This window comes from Dromaius novaehollandiae, chromosome Z (genome assembly GCF_036370855.1).
Source record: "Dromaius novaehollandiae isolate bDroNov1 chromosome Z, bDroNov1.hap1, whole genome shotgun sequence".
Taxonomy (NCBI): Eukaryota; Metazoa; Chordata; class Aves; order Casuariiformes; family Dromaiidae; genus Dromaius; species Dromaius novaehollandiae.
Window position 1 is genome coordinate 55,161,892 of NC_088132.1, and position 24,029 is coordinate 55,185,920.

The 24,029-nt window shown below is 38.1% G+C and overlaps 1 protein-coding gene across 3 annotated transcripts in view; it reads left to right on the forward strand.

Annotated features, from left to right (window-relative positions):
* Nucleotides 1-24,029, forward strand: part of LOC135324665 (single-stranded DNA-binding protein 2) — a 193,657-nt gene that overhangs the window by 24,432 nt on the left and 145,196 nt on the right. For all 3 annotated transcript variants that reach the window (XM_064501385.1, XM_064501387.1, XM_064501386.1), the window contains exon 2: nt 22,133-22,205. In XM_064501385.1, the coding sequence (XP_064357455.1) occupies nt 22,133-22,205 (73 nt within the window). The remainder of the gene's footprint in view (nt 1-22,132; nt 22,206-24,029) is intronic.

Consider the following 24,029-nt stretch of genomic DNA (forward strand, 5'->3'; position numbering starts at 1 on the left):
AGTGCGTAAATAAAAAGGAAAGAGGCAGTACAACAAGGGTGTCATGAGAAATTTCTGGAGAGTGCTTAATGTGAATGCATGCCACAAAATCCCCCTGTCTGCAAAAAGGGGCCTGTTGTAGGCAGCCCTGTACTGAGTGTGCCTACACCCAGCGCTCTTGAAGCCTGCCCCTAGTGTCTGCGGCAGGCCTGGGGTTGAGATGGAAGGGGAGTTGGCCTGTTGGCTGGTCCCTTGTTCTCTTTTGGTGGAACCTAGTCTCAAAACCTTGTATCTGGGCAGGACTTAAACATAAATAAACAGATCATAAGTGCTTGGATTTGGGGGATGCAGTCTGGAAGTGAATTGGCTGTACGCTAAGTGTTCTGCTGTGAGCAGCCCCCACCCATGCCACTGGTAGGGTGCTTTAGAAAGCCAGGGTGAGAGGCAGGTGGGAGTTGGCCATCTGTTGGATTTGCTATAGATAAGACAACATGACTGGAGATAAGATGCCTCTCATACCTCTGGGTGTGCAGAGGAGGAAATAGCAGCTGGGCTGTACCATGCAGCAGTTGACTAGCATGGGGCTTTTACCGCTCCTTCAAAACCACATTACAGGAAATATATGATCCTGATGATAACAGCCAGGATCATCTTTCTGTGCACCAACAGGGTCTTCACCACCTGTATATGGAGGTGGGGATTTTATGATATGGGCTTTATGAAGAAATCCTTGTTTTTCCATTGTTGGCCATAACAGATGTGGGTGCTGAAAACAGTTCTTGTGATTCTTAGGAGGCCTTAGTAAAAGGCCTGGTAGGAGGTAAAAACTCAGAGCTCCAGTCAGACTGCTCACCATCAAGACGCACTACTCCCATGGGACTCAAATGCAGTCCCAATGAGTGATGTCATCAGACAATGACAAGCTACTTAAAAGCATCTTTTATGAAGGGTGTTTTTTCTGATTTGTGATTATTGCATGTCCAGAGAGAGTTGGGGAAATTGCAGGGTTCTCATTAGAAATATTTTCTAAAGATAGACTCCATGAGGCCACATGTAAAACCTGTTGTCCGACTTTTTTTACTTTCATCCTAGCAAGGCTTACTTATCTCTAGCTATTTTATTTTTTTTTCATTTCCACATTTCTAGGGATGAAAAGAAACTGCGTAGCCTAACAGAGAACAGTGCAGAGATTAACTTGTTTCCAAGTGCATCTCTTCATCTGTTGCAGATTCTTGATTGATGCAATCACAGGCTTAGCTACCTTTTGGTGTCCCTTTACTATTTTAAAGGGCATTTCATTTTGGGTTTTGAGCCCCTGTCACTTCCTTTGGATTGGAAGACAGCTGAGTCCCTTGGGTTTAGGTTGCAGTGCAGGAAGGCTTAAGTTTTCTTGAAGAGGTAGCAATGAAGAACCATTGACTAGCCATCTTCTAAAAGCGAGGGCGTTCTTACTTAGGTCAGGAGCACTGCAAAGAGAACACATTCCAAAACAATGAACAGCTTTTAACCATGCTGATCTTGCTGGGGTTGTCCAGGTTTCACGTTGGACTTGACACATCTTTACCTCAAGTTTGCTTGTTTAGTTATAATTCCAATACATGCACCTTTTCCCCTCTATATGGTTGTTATTTTACAGTTGAGGATTCTTTTCTTATTAGTCTTCTGACTAGTAAGACTAGTCTACTCTTTCTGACTAGTCAAAGCTAGTCAATGCGCTTTACCTCCAGGGACCAGTCTTCCATGGACCAAATAGCTGCATAACCTAGTACTGGAAAATTGTATTCCTCACCTTGAAGTGCAATTAAAGTCCTTCCTAGTGACTCCAGTTTCCACATGGAATCGGCCTGTTAATCAAGGATCGCATCGCACTCCTAGCCTACGAATATACCAGTGCGTTGCGAATAGCTATGTCTACTATATTGGCATAAATTTACCTCAGTAGAGTAGATCTAAATATCTGTGTAGTGGATATTGTAGAGCCTGTGTTTACAATGTATGGGATTCAGAGTTTTTACTTTGGACTAGATTTTTTTGTCTGGTCCCCTGAACTGAATGTCCTTATTGTATATGAAGTTTGAAGCTACCTGAGGTTTAGACCCTTATGTCCCATTAAGGGTGGAGTGCGTTCTCCAATGCTGAGAGCAAAGCTTCACATTTAGTAGAATCTAATTTATCCCCCAAAACTGCTCTTCAACCTAAAGCAACATGTGGTTAGTGAGAATGCTTGGGGGACTTGCTTCAAAACAGCATAGCTGCCTTGAGCCATAACACAGATGCAGCCAGCGTCTGTCCTGTCTTCTGTGAGTTAGTTTTGGAATCAGGAAACTTCAGAAGGACTGTTGTCACAGGGACCCTTCTTTCCTTGCGGTATTTTTAAAATCCGTCTCTATTCCTCTGCATTACTGTTTCTGAGTTTAGCTCCTAAAATACTGCAGCCTTCTACTTTTGGCCTGTGAGACTTGTGCTTTGCACCTCAGCATTCTCGCAGCACTAGTGTAGTATCTTTCCTGCTGCTGTAACCGCAGTATTTGCTCTTTGCACTCCATCTGGTACCTCCTTCCGTATCTCGCGTAGTCTGTCTGTCTTGACCGTAGTGTCTTAAATGCCGCAGAATGTTGTGTGTCATCCTGTGGTTCTTGCTCAGTGGCTGCACTCCACCTTTTGTACATGCCTTTTTCTTTTACCTGAAGGTGCATGTGCATGATTTCTTATGTTTGTTGTGTTTTATCATTCCCTCGAACATCTTACAAAGTAGTACTTTCTTTTTTTTCTTTTAACTTAAGCCTGGTAGTCTCTCTTCATTTATGAAATTTAGACTTCCTTTTCTCTTTTATTCAAATTATATAGTGCTTTTGTCAACTTTCCTGTGAACTTCATATGAGCAACGGCTCTTTTTTTCCACTGTTCCTGCTTTTGCATTATGTGAGATGGCATATAGAAGGCATAATTTAAATCTGAAAGGACATTTTATTATTTGAGACAGGAATTTTTCACATGTACAAAGAGCAGCCTTGGCTGTGATTTATAGTTTCTAATTGACTTAAAATAGATGGGTAATTTTGAGCTGCATGAATTAATTTTATACTGTGAGCCTTTGTTTTTGTATTTTATTTTCCTCTGATGCTGTGTCTTTTTCCTGAATGAATCCAGGTTGCTGGGAACAAGGAGTTAAGAGGCCATGCTATGTTCTTTCTGAGATCCAGGCTTTTTTTGCATTTGGCCTTACAGTTCGTTGTTGTCTGGCGGAACATGCTTTCAAAGATAGGCAAGATTGGTTCCAGTTTTCTGCAGTTTTTTTAAGTCTACAAAGATATATGAGACTACCCTTACATAGTTTTCTACTGCAAGTGTTCCTGCATGTGATACACATCATGCTAGTGCTACTTGAGTTTGGTACTCTATCAGTTTACTTAACAGTAGGTTTAGTTTTGCTGTTAAGAAAGTAGCTCTTGGACCAGTGAATTATGAGAATTACTGTATTATCATGGATAAATTTCATAAACTCTAATTTGAATGGATGTGCATCTTATTTCAGTATAATTATTATACCAGCTTTACAAAGACTTACACCTGGAAAAAACCTTATTCATGCCTCTGGACTTTGCAAGATGCAGTTTGATATGTTGGTAATATGCTGGTAATTAACTGAACCTTGTAAGCTATTTCTGACCTTTAACATCTACATCATCAGTTCATTCATCAGACTAGTTTGATGATGTTTAGGGCAGAGTAAAACAGAAATTTGACTAGCATATTAAATCCTGTCCAAAGACATTCCTTAAATTTTGTTTACAAATAGAGCTTAGGTCTCCTAATGTTATTTTAAAAGCACATTTTCTGTAAAGAAAATTTTGAGTTTAATCAAAAAATGTCAGAAGTTTAAGCACTGTTACAACACTATGGTTGTTTACTCACTGAATAAATGGAGAAATATCCCAGGGAAGGGAGGTACAAACAGCAGATTAGAAAACTTATTTAGAAAAGTTTTGTTTCTTGTGGCTTGCCATTAAAGAACTTTTCTTACTTTTTGCTGCATTATAAGTATTTGCTTTAAATTTAGGGTAGTTCCTAAATGTGAAGAATAGCATTTATAATAATGGCAAGCCGGTACAGGGCGAGGAGTTTCAGAATGCCTTATAAATAATAATGATGATAACTGATTTTAATACTAAAAATTTGTAGAACGCCAGCTACTCTGAGAACATGAATATTAACATTCAGTTAACATACAGTACTATTTCCAAAGTCTACATTTAAAAGCTTTTTTTTCCTGCACAAATGAGGGAATAATGAAATATATGATTTTCCTAAAATTTTCATTACCTGTTGAGCAAGAAAGAGATTTTATGTAGTCTTGTCCAAGAAGATGTCATTAAATAGAGTACTTCTAAGACTCTTCAACCTCTGTGTGAACAGAGAAATATGAAAATAGTTGTGTAGGCTTTTCAGCATCTGGCTTTATCTGTATGGGAGCACCATGGCATGGAGCTTCTGGCCCTGGAGATTATTTTGCGTGTGCAGTTCTACGAACTGCAAGTTACTGAAGGAAGCAGTAAAGACTTCTCAAATAGTGGGGAAAAAACAAAAGCTGACTATAGTTCAATGTTGAGGCAGTGAAGGTGTATATGAGTTTCATAAATACTATATTGGAGGCAACCTGTCATCTTAGCTATGCACAGGTCTTAGTGTGTACAGATCATAGAGTTAGGAAGTGGGATTTGCAGAAGAATTTAGCGTATGGCCTAGCTGCTACTAAGGAGTCAGTATTAAAATTTGCCTTCAGCTCATTGGTGAGAGATTCCAAGGCAGAGCCTGCTTGGGTAACACCTCATTTGCTCACAAAATTGGGTAGTTAAATGCCCAAAGTGAAAACCTAGATTTATCTAACAGTTCAATGATACAGGGATAAAATGCTTCTTTTGTGCTATATAAACATGATTCTAGTTTCATTTACAGGGGAATCTCACCATTTCACATTAATTTGGGGGAAATCCATTGCATATTACTCGATTTTGTAATAAATGATAGGCTATACCATGTAGTTGTACTTTATATCACAAAATGTGTATTACTGTTAAGTTCTTTATAAAGCAGGTTTAGTTCTTAATGCAGCAATGAAAATATTGCAGAATATTTTGTGTGTAAATAAAGATCTCAGTAATGCCAGCCCCCTCACGCTTTATAGTAAGGGTATATTTATAATTTGTTTATGGGGGGCTGAATAACTAAATAGTGTCTGTTATTAAATAAAGTTACAGGCATGAATAGTGTGTATTATATACGGCAGTAAGCGCACCAGTAGAAGGTGTTATGGATAGTATTTTGACTAACTGTGCTGTACTAAAATCTGTAACAAATGCTTATTTGTTAAAATATTTATTAAACATTTAATACTTAATACAGATTTATAAATACTTTATATTTAATATTAAATGTAATCTCAGGACTTGACTACAGCCCTATAATAAAACCCTGCTGAGAAGGGACAGAAACAGGGTACACCTTTGGATAGTGAAATCCAGAACTGTGAAAGCCTAGTGCTGTGCTGACAAGCTGTCTTCTTGTAATATAGTAATAAAGGAAACTTAAAAATTTAATTAATATGTTTGCTAAATATACACAGAACCAAGTCAAGCATCAATAATTTGATGGGGTATATTATACCTTGTGTGCAAAGCTATGTTCAGGTTTGGAGCCCAAAATAGTATTCCTAACCAAAATTAATTTCTGTATTTAAGCAGGCAGTTGTGTTTTGTTTATTTCTTTGGTTTTAACGTAAGAGATTTGTGTATATATGTGCTCTTTCTCATGAGCTCTGTTTTTTATTTTTTCCTCTTCTTTCAAGGAAGAGAACATTTCCAGATACATTTTATGTCATATTAAATTAATATGGTATAGTTACCATGAAGCATTTTCTTCTGGTCATGGGAGAGGTGGCTCTTCACACCCACTCCCCCCAGTCTGTTTCCTTTCTGTGCTGACAAAAAGAGGTCGGTATTTCCTGGGCTAATGGTAGTGGGCACCAATTGCTTTTGTTCCTTTCAGGCAGAGTCCCATCCTTTCCTCTGTTTAAGCTGGCCTGTCCCTTCTAACCTTGAGACAGATCTGAAAGATATTCAGCGCTTAGCCTTTTGGGAAACCCTTTTCCAGTGTGTATTTGGGAAGAAGTTTTCAGCAGCTCTTCAATGGAAGAACAGATTTGAGCTTCTTTTCTGATGTAATCCCACCAATATCTCCTCTTTTTCTAAGATGACTTCCCTTCTCTTTTTATTGAAATATCTCTATAGCGAAACTTCTTCATGCTTACTATTTTTCTTCTATTAATAATAATTTTATATTTAGAAGCAAAAATGCCAGGCCAGATGCTACATTCAGAAGCAGGACTCTATTATGCTAGGAAACATATTACGACAGATTGGTGGTATCCTATAACACTAGGTAATCTCTGGACACATGGGGAATTTTACTTTAAGGGTTTGCTTCACGCAAGATGGAAGGGATGTGTTGGCTTTGGGTGTGGAGCGGGCAGGACGTTGAACAAAATGAATGTGACGACAAAGTTTACTGGAGAAGATGGTGCAAATGTGTTCTTTGGAAACAGTTCATAATATCATAGAAATGTTGGTTAGAAGGGATCTCTGAAGGTCATCTAGTCCAAATTTCTGCTTGAAGTGGGACCATCATGAGCAAGTAGTTCAGGTGAGCCACGGCTTTGTCGAGCTGAGCTGTCTTGAAAGCCTCCAAGGGTGGAGATTCGTCAACCTTTACAGATAGCCTTTTCCTTTGTTGCACCCTCCTGCCTGCCTTGTTTTGCTTAGTGTATTTTCCAGTACTGGAAAAAAGCAGAGATGGCATACAGCATGCTCATTCTAGAGAGAAATTGGGCAAAAATACTCCGAGTGAAATTATTTTTGTCAGTCATCTGTGTTCAGTCCCAAGTATTCACGGTTTATACAGGGCCCAGGGTAATAAACTGAAAATAAGGTGGATTATTCTTATATGTCTTGTATGAGATCACTATGTGCAGAGGTCGATTTCCTCCCTGTGTTGCTAAATCTCACTGGAATTTAAGGGTGGAAAGGAAGAAGCTTTGTTGTAACCATTAGCCATGTTCTGGTGTGACTTGTACAAAAGTTTCATCCAAACAATAAAGATTTTTACTAACAGTCTGTTTCATAACCATGATTTGACTGTCATTCTGCCAAGAAAGTATGGCGGTTTGTAAGCCCACTGATTTAAACTGTGTTTGCAATGAGGACTGAAACATTTTTGAGTCCCATTTAGGGGCTCAAGGGAACATTTAATACAGAATACCGGAGACTTTACTAATGAATCATAAGTGACCTTTTCTGTTGTCTTTCTTTCCTTTTTAATGCTATTGATTGATTGCAAGTTTAATATAATTTTCTTCACTCATAGTTTGCAGTTGTTCAAAAGCTTGAATTAACATTTTTTTGAGAAAAGCATATACATGCTGAGTTTATAGCTTGATATATCAATTTTTTAATTTAGCATTTACAATCTTTATGTAGCATAAGATTATATAGTTTCGTATTTGCTTGATCATGATGCATTGTCACATTCAAGTGGTTGTGAAAAATCTCTATGCATCCAGCCTTTCTGGATAATTATGTGTGTAAAAGACATGAAAACAGGGAAGTATAGATTTTTTTTTTTTTAATGTAAAATGGTAAAGAGAAGAATGTAGTTTGGTGGAAAGAGTAAAAGACTTCCTAGCTTTCTCTGACAGATGGTACTTGAAGAAGGTTGTACAATGCCTCTTGAGGAGTCTTCAAGCCTTTTTTCTTCCTGGTAGTACTAACTTTTCATTGCAGCTTCATATAGATAAATGCTGGTAGTCTGGAGAAGAGACAGTCATAAACAGTGTCTCTCTCTTCCCTTGCCTCTGCAGATGCAGTTCAAAAAATTAAAGTTTAGGTGTCTTCTAAGTCTTATTTTGGATAGAATTCAGCAAGGCGGAATCTCCTGCTCTCATTCATAGTCCTCTTACGGTGAGCAGACTGTTGCTTATTTCAGAATCTGCTCTTAAGAGTTCAAGATGAATTCATGATGAATTTTTTGTCCTGGTAACAAACAGATAAAATGAAGAAAGGATGATGAAGATAATACAGGGAATATGGAATAGCAAAACCATTGCAGTGTGTATGTGCATAGCTTTCTGGCTTAAGATCAGATCTTTTTAATACCATAAAAATAATTTAGGTCTCTTTCTCTATTTCGAGTAGCATGTCAACAGCTTCTTAAAGACAAGTATTTGCTGAAAGTTAATATTCATATTTAACTGAGAAGAGAAAATTATGTGAAAGTTGTGTAAGTCTTTTTACTCAACTTATCTGTGTTCTGAAGAAATAATTTGATCAAAATCCTTTAAAATGTCACTGAGAAGAAATTAAAAGTACTGCTCAAGCGGTAGTTTGAACCTGAGCAGTGAGCAAAGTAGTATTTGTATTTAAATAAATTATTCTTGAGTGCATCTGAAAACAGAGTGTTAAATTTGTTTTGTGCAATTATTACAGAGGATGTTTACATAAAATGCCTTAGCACTGATCAAATCTTGGAAAATTGTTCTGCAGCTCTCCTTAGCAAAACTACCTCCACCCCTAACGTTCTTGCAAAAAGCTCTCCAGCATTTTTTAAATCTAACACTTTGAGTCCACTAAGATGTCTTCAGTATCCTATTCCTTTTGGTCACAAGCTAACTGTAGTACTTCTTCGCTACACTTGGTATGCCACTGTTGCTAATCCCAGTGGGATTTAGTGCTGTCAAATGCACTTCCATAGAGGGGTCAGGTGTAGACTCATTCAGCCGTATTAATAGCTGTGCAGTGTTGGGGCACATCAGCCTACTGGAGCAGAAGCCTTGATGCTAACTTCTGGAAGCTTAAACTGTTTTGCTGCCAGGACCCCATCTGCTTTCCTCCCCCCTTCTGGAACTGATGCCAAGTCCTGGCATCTTAAAACCTGATTGCGGCCTGTTGGAGTCTTCTGTTTGACAGTTGACTATTCTGACGCTTTGGGTACGTGCTGTAGCACTGTGTCATGGCATTATGACATTGGCTTATGGTCTGCATCTCCTGACCTGCCTCCATAATACGTGTCGATAAGTGAACTTGTAAACTGAATTGGTTTATGCCATCAAAAGGCAATGGGTTTTTTAGTAGGGGAACAATCCCTACTTTACAAAACTGAGAAAATAGAATTTGGGGACATAGGCACACAAAAAAGCAACATCTAAGATAACTTTTTCCGAATTGAAAAGGTGCTATATGGAATTGCATTCATAACTGGTAACAGTAAAATAAATCCGAATTGTCTCCTACACATGGTAGAATTTCAGTCTTTTTGATGCTTGGATCCTTTAAATTTTGGTTTAGAAATACGAAGTGATTATCCAGAGATTGTCTCATAACTGGTTTGCTTGGTTTTCTTTGTTTTAATTATGAAAAGAATACAATTATCAGTTCTTCCACTAAATATCAGCCATCAGTATGGAATCAAATACTATCATCCCTGTTGTCCAGTATCTATTTTCTTCCTCTGAAAAACCAGCAAGTAGAAGCAATTTGGTCAGGTAGCATTGAAGTTCTCTAGCCACACTCTTGGTATGTGGCTTCAGAGCTGCAGGTTTTCTATTGTTACTATTTTGTTTTTTGTGAAGCAACTCTTTGTTAGCCAGATTTTCAAGTATCTTCCTTCTACTGGTGAAATTCTTCTCATAAAAAAAATTCTGTGAGAAGATTGAAAATAGTATTTTTTTTAATGACTTTTCAAAATAAAATATTTCCTGTAACTTCCAGTTTGGAATCTAAGCAAATTATCTGCAAGACTGTAAAATATGTGCGTTTGGGTTGTACGCTATGCCCTGAGCAGTTTGAGAGAAGACTTGAAGCTCAACAAACTTGTCATGCATGGACTGCTGCTTGTAGCTGGTGCTTGAGCTTATCTGGAGTTGTAACTGAGTGGAGATGTTGTGAGTAAGCTGGGGATCTTGGCTAATCCTTCTTGGCCTTGATCCAGCATGGGGAGCAGCAAGAGAATACCCCCAGCTGTTTACTCAGCATGTCTCTGTCAGCCAAAGGGACAAATTGCAGGCAAATGCTTATAGCCTTCCAGCAGGTTGGCCAGATGTGCAAGAATTCAGCAGACAGGTGTAATAGGGCTGGCAGCCATATGCCAGCTGGTAGGTCTGATAATATGAAATTGTGTGCAATTGACCCATGGGTGGAAATTGCAGTGATTTGGGCAGGAATACTGTGCATGAAGTTTTGCAGGATCAAGTTTCATGTGCTCCAGCTTTCTGTACCTATACTCTAGAGTACCTGTTTATTGTTGTTTTTTAGGGAAATGCCTTGAGTTCTTTCACTTTGGTCCCCTGTGCAGAACTTCTTGCCCAAGAGGGATAGCAGACTTAAAAGCAGTGGGGTGATTCTTCCCAAGGGTCAGCATAGTAGCTGGCCATTTTGGAAGGGAAACTTTCCAATTCAAACAGATGCTTAGTTGTCACCTTATTGGACCACAAAGTTCAGAAAGGTGAAAGTAATAGCACGCCTTTTATAGTAGCTTTTCTTGGCCTCAGTGCTGTGATGTTAATTGAGCCTGCCCCATTCAGTAAGTGTGCTGTTAAGCAGGCAAGGGGTGTTCATGACCTCTGCAGAGCAAGTGACAGAGGAAGAACAGAAGCACTGCATAAAAGTTAATGTCATAGCTGACAGTGTGTAATCTGCAGCTCTGGAATCAGAAAGTATTTAAAGGCAATGGCCCAGCCCCTTAAATAAATAAGGGAAAGCCATTCTGAACTGGGAGGGGGCAGGGGAGGGACTTGGGAAAAGCTGAGTGTTTCTTACACATGCGTTGGCAAGACATTCAGAAATACAGGCTCCAGCTTTTGCAAAGCAGTGGCATTGCACAAGTAATGAATCTACTGCTGACTCCATGCTGACATCCAAACTGACACCTCCTGGTGCCAGCAGATTGATCACAGTCTCTGCCAATGCTCAAACTGCCCTTAGCACCAAAGCAGGTCTCAAACTTTGGACACTGTAATGTTGCAGCCAGAGCAGCCGTTGGATGCCACCCTTCCCGGAGGCTGGGATGCTTTACGCTGAGGGCATGTTTCCTCCCCTGACTACAGTTGAGGTCTGCTTTCCCCATTTCTAACAATACCAGTTGTTCTATTAGACAATGAAATAATATTTTATTAAAGTGGAATTAATGTGATCTGTCCTTAAAAAATAGAGCCAATGTTATGTTTATGGCTTGTCTGATCCTAAAAAGCAAAACTTTGTGGTGATATGGATTATTTCTGAGTATTCTGTAAATCCATGGGCTGTTTCTTTTTCTCTTTTCAAAAATGTGTACTAGACTTACCTTTCTTCAGTTCTTCCAGGTTCGGAAAATACTTCAGCTTGTTTACCTTAGCACTGTTGAGGGAACGTCTTCAAGCCCTCCCAACTGTAATACAGCTGTCTTACTAAAATATTCTTTAAGCTGGTGTTTCCTATTACTGTTTGTGTTCCTGTCGTCGTATTTAAATAATGATCTTTTTTCCCTACTTTGTGAAGGGGGAAACAAAGCAGGCGTTCAGATTTCAGACTTCTCTACATTCTCATTCCTATATGCTTTTTTCCCCATTTAATAGTAGAACTCTATCTATTTGGTGATACTGAGGGTGTTCTTGCTACCTTATTAATGTCCTTTGCACTTTAGCCTTTCTGACTTTGCACTCTGGCCTTTCTGGTTTTGTCACTACATGCTTGTGGTGTTCCTTAATACTCAGTTATATGTTTTCTTTTTTGTTGTTACCTCTTTTTCTTGGATTACCGAGGAAATTTTGATGCAGCCAGAGTGGCCTCTTATTATACTTCCTGTCTTTCTTCCATGTGATATTTGCCACTGAGTTTTTTTTAATATAGTCTGAATCACTTAATATTTGTCCTGTACTTTTTTCTTTAGGTTATTTATTTTTTGAAGAAACTCTTTCTACCTGTTCCCTGAATTTGTTTGACTTCTGGAATCCACTAGCCTTATTCTGATGCTTTCAGAACTTCCTCTCATTTCATAATCATTCACAGAAATTATTTCAGCCATTACTTTTTATATAGATAGGCAGGGAAAACTCCTTTCCTGTGGGGGTAACAGAGCACTGGAACAGGTTGCCCGGAGAGGTTGTGAAGTCTCCATCCTTGGAGATATTCAAAAGCCATCTGGGCACAACCCTGGGCAGCGTGCTCTGGGTGACCCTGCGACCGCTGAAAGCAGGATAGGCAGTGTGACTCCGGGAGTTCTCGTCTTCCAGTTCTTCACGTAGTGACAACTTGGATATTAGTCTCTTGCTGTCTCACTGTACAGCTTTGAGGAGAGGAGAGGAGGCTTCATGGTAGTAATGCCTGGCAGTCCTTGTTGTGGACCCACCATGATTAGCAGAGGTATTAAACCTACACTTCCTGAAAAGAGCAAAGAAAACTACTGGCAAAAACATGGATTCTTCTGGGAGCCAGATACTGAATGAAATCAAGTTATGTCCTACTTGCCTTGTGCAGAAAATAGGACAGATTCATGTGGCGGTTTCCGGGCAGCTCTGATTTGAGACGAATCTAATTCATTGGTGGGGAACTGTCTGTATACATTCATGCTTCCTCCCTTGTCCTTGCCTTTTCTGGTACTGCTGAAAGCAAGATAGAAGGTCTTTCTGCTGTAGGGTGGGCAGTTGCTTTAGGAACAGTTGTAATATTTTAAGATAGTATTACTCTACTGCTTGAAGTTATTACTGCAACAGAGCCACAGCAACCTCTCATTGGCATGTCTGCAATATAAGCTGTCTTGGCCACAGTTGCTGCTGCACGTAATCAAAGCAACCTGGCTGACTTTGAACTGAAGCAGGCTGGAAGCTCCTGCAATACTCACTAATGCATCATGCCTTGGGGAGGGGGGGCTATCCCGTCTAAAAGACTGCAGTAATGAGTTGAGAGTAGGAGCTTCTCAAGCCTTTCTATCTTGAGAAGGCATCATCTGTCTGTGCTTAGGCAGGATGCTGAAGCACTGGGCATGCAACTGCTTTGTTCTTAGCAGCTTGTGCATGCTATGAAGGGATTAGTTAGAAGGCAATCATTATTTTTCTGTTGGTGTATAAATGCAAAGGTATCTTTTCTTCATACACAATTTTAAAATGTATCATTTAAGTTACTGACAAATTTTGCAAATTAATTTTCCTTTGTATGTAGTAAGTGAGAAGTGACAGGTAGTGAGCAACAAACTCCAGTGTTTTCAATGTCATGGATCAGTGTCAGCCGTGGTTTCCGTTGATAAAGGATTCTAAAGCAACCTTTTGTCATATGTAACAAGTGGTTAAGTCTACAAAGAAATGTCATATGCTAGCTGCTGAGTTAGATACCACCTACTGGTAATCCTGGAGCAAATGTATAGCTTTAAAGTTTGTAGGTTTCTAAGGACTGTGTTTGTGCTTTACTCTCTGTGAGTGGCTCTCCCTAGGACAGTTACATGCTGTTAGCTCTGCTTACTGCTAGGGCCGGATGCATTGCATTAAACTCTTTAACTATAGTAAATTACATACTAGGGAAAAAATAGCATGTAAAAACCTGTTACTATCCCATTTGAAAGCAGCAGGGAAGACCAAGGTTAGCACCTTTATTACCAGAAAGAGGTGGAGCCTCATGTATTTATAAAGGTGTTGAATTCTCTTTACTTTCATTTTAAAATGTGTTTTGTTGTTTAACATTTTTTCAGCCACCATTTAGCAAATTTGATAGTTAAGATAGGTTGAATAGTTTATGCGTTTAACTGAAACATGGATAAAGGAAGAATGACTGCTCAAGGAACTACTTTGAGGTTACCTTAAAAATTTGTTTGTTTCTAGAAACTGGTAAGTGTGAGATGCTGGCCACAAGGAAGAACCGAAGGTGCGAGCAGAGACGTGCGGGCAGTTCTGCCCTGCCAGAAGGACTGCTCCTGCTTGCTTTGTGGCAGCTCTAGCATTTGTCTGACTCTTAACGCGCAGATTCAGCTCACTAATCAAGCAGAAATCTGTTCACTTTTTTTTTCTTCTTTTTTCCTGGGTTAGTTTTCTAACCACCTATCTGGGAATGGGAGAAGAAATGAGGGTAGTGGGAAGCGAAGGCTTGCTCCTCACTGTCAGTGTCAGTCAGTGGATGAACTCAGCCTTCTTTTCTGACCACAAAGGAAGAAATAGGCCTATTTCAGGGTCAATATCATATCCTCAAGGAAGAAAAGCAGGAAGAGCAAAGACCACATCATCAGCAGACTGTCTTAATGTTGGACAGCCCTGAGAATTATATGATAAAGGCGTTTTATTATGCATGGTCTCTGCAACTCATCGGAGCACCCAAAGAGCTTGACTCATTTCCTCTGCCATAGCATAATCATCCTCGATGACAAAAAAAACCTCCAACAGTGACAGTTTGGCTAGTCTAGAATAAGCCTCGGACAGTTTGTGCTTCCTACCGCTTTGGGCCCAAGGGTGAAGGAAGACGATGCAGTCTTTCACCAGTAGCATTCCTGAAGTCACACTGCAAATAGTTTTTTCTATATTTAAATGATGTAGCTTTCTAGACTGATGACATTAAGTTGGGGGAGAAGCAAGAAGGTGGGAGAGGAAACTGCAGAAAAAAATAATCTGTTAAGCAGAGGTAGTGGCAACTGAATAAACTGAAAGGACAGTTAAAAGCTACAGAAGAAACACTTAGAAAATGCAAAGTCAACTGGAATTAATTCCAGCACATTTCACTCTTTATCTGCATCTGTCATTTGCAAATGAAAGTAAAGGTAGCCTTATTTATGACAGTTGCAGTTGTTGATGCACTTGAGATGTTGTAACAGTTTTCACATAGCCATACTGTAGGAATTGTAGCTGTAATCACCTAAGACAATAAGGCTTGTAGAAAGATATGCTGTGTTTTGTTATATCATCAGACAGAGCTGGAAAAGGCGAACTTCCAGGTGCGTGAGCACTGCTTTGCTTTTAACCATGGAACTGGAAGCCTGTGAAATTCTGCTGGCAAGCTTTTTGAGGAACAGATGTGCAAAACATAGGTGCAAAAAGAACAAAGGGTATGATTTGAATCCCTAGAGGTCATCAAGAAAATCTACTTTTTGATGAAGCATTTAGAATTTGAGAAATTTGGAAATTCCCATTTGGGAATGAAAATTACCCCATTCAGAATAAATTCTACAGAAGAATGTTTTAATAGTGCAATATTTTAGATCTGTAGTAATTTCTATAAGCTGAGACCTGAGAGGAAAATGAATTTGAAACTCAGTAAGAGTCAAATGAAAGTATTTGGAACACTGTGCATTGTGACATTTTAGCACAAACCAAGACAACTTTAGCAGATATGTAAAACCCTGGTCAGTTAAATGCTTGTGGGAGAGACTGCAAACATCACCAGAAGATGCATCTCTGATTTTTTTAAGGAGATCAATGGACACCAGATATCTATTCAGTTTTTAGCTGGATACTGGTACAGAAGTTAATGTGTTGCTGGAAGCAGTCTTGCTAGCATCTGAAATCCATAGATAGTAGGAGATTAAGTAGTAAACTCATGTGAAATTATCCCCACAAAAAGAATTTGTGAGTTTAAGTGTATGGGTAAACTGAAAAGAAAAACATTATTTCTAATAGCACCCGAGTAAGAGGGCACTTACTAGGTTACAACTGTGTTTAGCACTTGACATCGTATATACAATCAAGGAGAGGAAGACCAAAATTAATGAGGTATAGTTTCAGGATGTCTTCCAAGCAATCAAATAGAATAGAGAAGAGAAGTGAAAGTGCCTCCCCAGAATCATGCTGCTAGAAGACTTGCACTCTCTATAAAACCAGAATAAAAGGAGGATCACTTGCTCCTTTTGTATCATAACTCTAATGGAAGGCACTGAGTTCATTGGTTAATATATCATCAGGTATAAGCCCCAAATAATTAAATATGTACAGGGAGAACACTTTCTGCAATCTACAAAGAGAGGGAGAAATAAGTGGAAATGGGTAATGTCAAATACACACATTTTTATGCTGCCTGTGTTTGTAGGGTTGTGATAGGATCACTCAGAAAAAGCAGTGTACATAGTGGAACAAACATTTAGTATTACCTTTGGGACATACTCTTTCTTCAGACCAATGTTTGTGTTTTAGTTAATACCCAGGTGTTTCTCAGAAAACCCATCACATCGTTGGTGGGATAGAGAGTACTAAGATTAACATAGATAATATTTTGAGCTGGAAAAACATGGCATGATTAGACGCTCTTGAAAAGAGCAGTCTACTGGCCTCAAGCTAAATAAACAAAAATGTAAATTATGTGTAGGTGAAACAGGATGCCTGGGTGAGCTAATGCACTAAGGTGTGTGTACAAATAAATCACTGTAAAGTTGAGGCCATCATTAATGAGCTTGTGTAAGCAAATGAAAAAGTGTAAGCAAATTCTTGCGTATAGTTTGAGTTTGATGCTGCATCTAAACAAGTTGATCTTTCCACTGTACAACGAAGCTGAGTTCAGAAGGCGCACAGATGAATCTGCAGTGTTGACTTTGTGCAGCAAAGCATTTCTGCACCCAGCACAGCCTGCGTTATCTGTTGTCCCAGTCCTCTGTTCTGATGGGTAACTGAGGCTTGACTGAATCATCTTAATCACCAGTACTAGAAAAATGGTTGTCAGTATGATCAAATAGGGGAGAAAGGATGATTTGGGCATGGCATACGTGACTGTTAAAAATATGAAACATTTTGAAAAACTGTTTACCCTTGTTAGCTGACACTGACCCAAAGCAGCTTGCCACCAAGAGCTTCAAAACAGTTTTAAAACTGCTGAAGTGATGGGTTTGAGAAAGTTTTCTCAAGAAACTTAAATTTGAAATGTTTTTTAGCTGATGTATTATATTTTAAATATGGGCCATTGCTTCTGTCTCTTACTTTAGAGAATGAGATTTATATGTTAGATATTAAATCGATGAGATTCCTAGGAATCTCAGGATCTGGAATGCCTTTTTTTTTTTTTTTTTTTTTTTTAACAAATAAAAAAATGCTGCTTCTTTGTATGGGTCAAAGGTAGTGATTTTGTAATACTCCAAGTCTCCTGAAACACAGAAAGGGACATTTAAGATCTTTTCTACGGAACTACTTTTAAATGTTGCTCAGCTGGTTCACTCTTCTGCACACAAACTAAAAATTATCTATGGATATTGATTTATTAGCTTTCAATGTAATTTTTGTTACTTTAATATTGTGTTTTATGGGCTGTATGTTGTCTGCAGAACTTTCCATACACAATTAGCTTTAAAAAGTCTATTAACAATCCAAAAATGCTAAATTTATTTCTGCAGTACTCAGATCCACAGCATTCCAACTATATATATATATGTGTGTGTGTGTATATATATATATTTAATCCAGCATCAGATGTTAACAGCGTAATGGCTATTGCTGGCAAAGGAGGTGCTAACATCTAGGCAATCGAATGACATATTTCTGCAGTTGCACTAGTTCACCATCATAGACTTTGTAAAAAAGGCAACAGTTGCTTAGCACGGTAGTGAGGTTACCATAGGTGCAGAAGATATCAGAAGGTGAGTATAATACTTAGAACATGCTTGGACACACCACCAAATTTGGCGATCTGGAGGCTTTCGCCCTTACCACACTGACTTTTTGACTTTCTGCATAATGGTTATACACAACTGTATCTTCAGTTAAAATACATATTTTTTTACTTATGGCATGTAGCTAATAAAACAGTGAAAGTAACTACACTTTTTCTCAGCTCTATGAAACTATGTATAATAGTTGCCTGCTTCTGGCAGGTTTATTGGGCAGTTTTCGAGGGAAAGCTGGCACTAACTTACTGCAATTCCTTATTCTTCTGAGCCTGGCTTTTGAGCTCCAGGGAGAACAGTGGCCGTTCGGCGTGTGTCCTCTGTCTCTTGAAACAACAACTCTAAGCCATACTTGCTCCTGTAGGGTGAAACAGAAAGGACAAGGCCGTATAGCCTTTCTGAACGCTAACGCTCTGTCTTGGATTGAGAGACAGAAACTTTCTCTAAATATGCATCTTCTGATGGCACTAAACAAAGATGCTACCATTTTCCCCTTTACAAATAATTTTTTCCTCAAAGACTTCTTGCTAATAATTTGAGCACTCGATACAGCCTCCGTGCTGGTGAATGCTGTCACTGCACTTTTACCTAAGGATCAAAGTTTTCTCTCTGGTGTGTTGTGCAGGTATTTACCAGACAGAAATGTGGGTGTGCAAGCAGAACATAGTTATTAGCCACAATACCTTCTGTAGGCAACTGGCATATGTTCATTTGAACAGCCAGATTAGTAGCCTACATACAGTCAATGAAGTTTACTGGAGTGGTGCAGGGAATGTGACTCAGAGCATGTAAGTTAGATACAGAAAATACACATAGTGAATGGCTTCATGAGGCTTTCAGGTTTTCACTAATGCCTTTTATAGAAAGCTCGGTGTCGTCTTAATCTTTTGACTTGAAACTGAAGAAGGTAAACATCTCATTTTAATTGCTGGGCACATTGCTGAAATGCTTTGCAGTTAGGAGTTACACCTTAACATCTAACAAGTCATTTCCACAGCATGCTAACAGTGATTATTTATTTCCTGGTAATATTCTGATAACTGGTTGACTTAGGACCCCTTAGTGGTTCTTTGCTTTGCAATTCAGTGGCTATTTCATTTGTAAAATGTATGAATAGGTTCTCGAAGAAGAGCAGAAACATCAGGAAGAACACACCAGCTTAGCAAAATTGCAGCACTGTACCAGTAAGAACCAGGCAGTAACTTTTTTATAGAGCAAGTGTATCAGCAAGCCGTATGCGAGAGTGAAATATATCTGTCCTTGGGGTGGGGTAACTTTGGCCTGTGGCCTGTCTAACAAAAATGGCTGCAGAATTCCCATAAATTGATTAGCAGTATTTGTTCCTCAGATTACTCATAGGATGTCAAGAAGTGTGTAAATATGAAAATTTAATATATGTCTGCTTGCTGCTTTTACACTCAGTCTCTCACACCAGTTTATTGAGTAAATACTCTCTTTGAAAGTACCACTTTGAACCCAAGTCCTTGGGGATGAAGACTATCTCATTATTATTTCCTTAGACTTCTGCTCAGATGTGAAATAGTATATTCCTATGTTAATTTTATATGCTTGGACTGTGGCCACTTTTATCTTATTCTAGTTTTTCTTATGCCATAGTTAAAGTTACTATATCCTTTAATCCCCCTTGCTACACTGTGTTGCATCTTTTTTGATTTCTTTGCTATCTTTCCTCAGAGCATCAGTTTTCATTGATCCTTTTGCTGTGACTAATGCAGTAAAACAGTAGTATCTTTCTTTTGATCTCTGTGGCAAATGCATTTATTTCTGAATGAAATGATAATGTTGTTAACTTCTGTAAAGACTTCCTGACAGAATAATAACTGGGGATGGACAAGCGATTCAGATCTAACATGAACCGATCAGCTTAGTTTGTGCTGTGCATCTGTCTCTCATCTGATCATGGAAGGTGGTCCTGGCTTTCCTGTCCAAGGGGTTAAGCAAGGCCTTTGCCACTGTGGGCCCAGTTGCAGTTTACCAAAGTTGGATCATCTTGGAAGCCTAAAACTTGGATTATTTGTCTCTTCCTGAAGTTGTCTCCTCTCCCCCTTAATAAACAAAATTGTTTCACCGTTTAATTTCACAGTTAGTATGTTTAAACCAATGTAATAATGCATGTCAAAGAGTAGGAGATATTGTTATAATTTTAATTACAACTTAATTGGCACATTCCGTATATTTATATTGAACTTTTAGGGCTATCTTTTTCGTTGTTTTAAAAATCTTGGTTTTTTTAAGTGCTCACATTCTAAGGTGCACACAGAGCAGTGATATTGATATACTGGAGCATTGCAGGCATGCACCGTTTTGCAGCTACAATCCAAGAGTCCTTAGATGAGACTTACAAAGCTTCTTAGAATTAAAGTATTGTGCTGTTGATTTGGGTATCATGGTACAGTATTTGCTAAAGCTTTCAACAGACGGCAGACTTATGAAGGTGGTGTATCTGCAATAAACTCCTGGTTCTTCTGCTTTTTGCTTTCATTTGTGGGGTAGAAAGGATATGATCACACAAATCCTTTTATCTGGACTGCACGCTTCATGTTTTGGTAAGAACAAAAAAATTGTGCATCTCAGAAGACACAAAATGTTTTAAAGTGTTGCTAGGTATATAAGTCATCTTGGTTATTGTAGAAACAGTTCCTCTTCTGTGCCTTTGACATCTTTCTGATCTTAGATTTTGTCTACAACCTTTTATTGCTTAAAAAGTTAATGACAGTTCAACTGGAAAGAATTAAGTCAACAAGATTTGACTTTCTTTTTGACAGGTGCAGTTGAACTTTTGGGAAGAGAGACTCCAATATAAGTGATCGTCTCTCTCCCCAGTACTTACAGGAGGCATTCACTGTACCATACCGGAGCTGTCTGGCACTTGAGCACTGAAGAGTACTGTGCACGCTCTGTTAGAATAACTTCTCTCCTTATCACACTGTGAGATTTGCATTTATTAATATAGCTGAATAAAATTAATCTACAACTGTTTGGTAAAATACAAGAATTAAACAGTGGGTATGGTCCCTTTCAAGCTTTCAGACTAGTAGTAATCATACGTTTAAATAATAAACTTTACTCTCTCTCCAACACTAAAAGCAAAACTGTTTTTCCTATAATAAAAAATAAAGTAGTGTGAGCATTGTACGTACAAAGTATGAACAAATAATGAAAACAATTTTTATGCAATACCTCTCCTAGATTTTAAAATTTCACACTTTCACACTATTTCATACTAGGTTGCTACAATAACTACTATTCTGTCATTGCCATTATGACGGTTATCCTATCTAATACCGCATAACCTCTTGAGAAGTAACAGGAGTATAGAAATTATTCTCTGCCTCTCTATTTTGTTTAGTTAAACAACATATTTTTGAATATGAAGAATAAAGTGTTTCAAATAGGAATAGCAGTATATCACAAAGTCCACTCAAATAGATTACTTCTTAAAAGCAATTCAGCTAGCAGTTTTAAAAGAAGTGCAGTCAGACGTTCTTTTCTTTCTTGAACTGAAATGTTTTATATGCAATTTCTAAGTATTATTATTAAATCATTATTTTTATGAGAGATGCACATCTTAGTAAATGAGAGATTTTTCAAAAGACTTTAAACAAGCAGTCAGGCAGGAACTTCTCTAGAGAATCAGTTGCAGAGTAGGAAGTGCTGCATCTTTAGTTTGCTCATTCAAATCTAGTCTATATTAATAGAGGCTGTTTGTTGTTGCTGCTTAACTGTTCTTGGGATTTTGGAAAGGCATTCGCAGTCCAAGTTCTAGTGGACAAGTACTCAGGGTGTGAGTCTCCTTTTTGCAGTAAGATCCTTGCGCAATTCTGTTGAATTAGTTGGAGATGTGCCTGGCTGCTGAAGATCACTTTTTGTGAAGATCCCTTTGGAGCTGTGACAATAATTTGTAGCTGGGTGGTCATGCTCAGAGATGCACAAGGCTGAATAAATCTAAAAATCTGTTTATACTTTGCTTAAGAGATGTGGCTATACTACAGTAGTGCCGTGGATTGTGTTTTTACTTTTTCTATGCAGCTTGAAGTTTGTGTGTTCTTTGAATAAACATAGGCTATTGTTCAGATGAACTAACAGCATGACACATTCCACATACGAAATTTTGACGTGAAAACATGATTGGTGTTACTGTATGGATATATTATATTTACTGTAAGCATGGTATGGTGTGGGCAAATACAAGCAGCAGTAGGTCTGTTGTTAGCTAACTGGGCACCTGTCCAAATATCATTAAAAATATTGACATTAAGTAATTTGGGTTTTTAATAATATTTAATTAGCTGCTATTTAAACACCTCTGCTCAGATTGACCTACATGTTCTAGTTTTAGAAGTTCAGTACAGACAGCAGATTTGACATGTGTCGCGCGTAGTGTTTTCTAAAGGAAGTAGCGTGCAGCTCTAACTTCTGAAATCCTTTGGTTCTAAAAAGAGGAACAAACAAATGCACAATACTTAATACTGTCTTATTTGTTTTTCAGATTAGCATTGTACGTATATGAATATCTGCTCCATGTAGGAGCACAGAAATCTGCCCAGACATTTTTATCAGAGGTATGTTTTCCCCATCTTTTTTTTCTTTTTTCTTCCACAATTTTTAAGTGTGTGCAAGTAAAATGCATGTAAAATAAATGTATGTTGATTTAAAATAAACATCAGTGATGACCTTGAGTATCAGTTTACGTTGATCAGCATAGACTTCTGACTCTGCGAAAGCTGGTTTGCCAAGTCATTTTACATGCCATAGTATAATTACTTTTGCTATGATTTGTTACCCACTGTTCTCTGATTTGCTGCTACATTGAGAAAGATTCCCCCCGTTTTCTCTAATAAGTACGCATGTTAGAGAATGCAGGGATGGTACTCCTTTTTGATGATCTTCTAACTTATTGTTGATACCTCCAATTGTGAATAATGTACCATCCTAAATATACAGCAATCAAGTATTTTACATCCCATCGTCATATACTTGCAGTTCGTATTCTCTTAACCAGTGCCGATTTCAATATATATTCTTTCCATCCTTCTAATCACTTCACTTCTTTTCATCTGGTGAATCAGTTATGACTATAACCATTCAGAGCCTATTTCTTAAGCACTTTTTAACTGCTAGTGGATTTTTTCCCCCATTATACAATAGTTATTATTTTTCATAGTCTTTTAAAGACTTGTATACATCTTTTGAAGATTGAAAAAAAATTATCTTTCTTTAGCATTCTGTATTTATTCTGGGATACAGAAATACCTGTGCATCAAACATATTGAAGTCTTTTCAGTTTATTATTATTTTTAATCTTTCTTTGATGCAATTATAATAACTGGCTAGTGAGCAGAAGTGAGGAAAAAAAGGCAAGATGTTATATTTAAAAAATTTGTTGCTTCAACTAATAGTCCTTCAAAAGCTAACAGAATTACTATCCTAGTGATGACTTTTTGGAGGTGAGAGAGGAGAAGAACAGGAGGGTTATTTGTGGTAGCTATCATAGAAAATTCACATAACACAGTTAGGCAAAGGAGGTAAAATTGTGGTAGTATCAATTTATGTTTATATTAATGTGTGTTTTTTGATTGTTTTCTCTCTTGGTAAAGTAATGGGGAAATATGAGAGAAAGAAAATCAGAGAGTATAATCTTGTCTTATGCAAAACAGCAGTCACTTGCAAATAATATACTGTACAAGATTCTTTTTGCTCATTTTGTTTTTATGATTTATCTGCAAAATGAGCAGTTGACGGGAGTGTAACTGGTCTAACATTTGGATTTCAAGAAAACATTCAATACAGTGTCTTTGAACTTCATTGTTAAAACTAATTTAAATTTGGACTATAGAGAAACTCTCAGATTTTAACTAATATAATCTGAGGATGTATCAAAACCTTCAAATTTGGACAACTAGTCAAAAGATAAGGAGTAGGGCATAGCAATAAATAAAAAGGTATTGAATTGGTATGAAGTGTCTGCTAGATTTCACATAGAGCTATGAGCCTATTTACCCCCTTCTTTAACAGTGCAGAAGGGCAAATACTATGCTGATAATATTTGTAAATGATTGTAGGTTGGAACAAATGGCACGGCCATCATACCAAGGAACCTGGAAAAAATGCTGTTGGGGCTGAAAGTCATAAAATGAGGTTCAGATTGTGAAAGCAGGACGCTAATACAGTTTGGATGAAATAATCTAAAACACAGAAGTTGGTGGTAAAAGCCGCAGAAAGAACGGTAGTGGCTCGTGGAGTAGACAGGCCTTTACGTTGTAATGCCCATTCAATCCTGGGCTGTAAACCACAAAATAATAGCTTTTACCCCTCCATGCCACAGCTTTAGTTGTAGAAAATGAATATTGGCATACAGGATGAAAATGAGAGAATGGCAGTTGAGA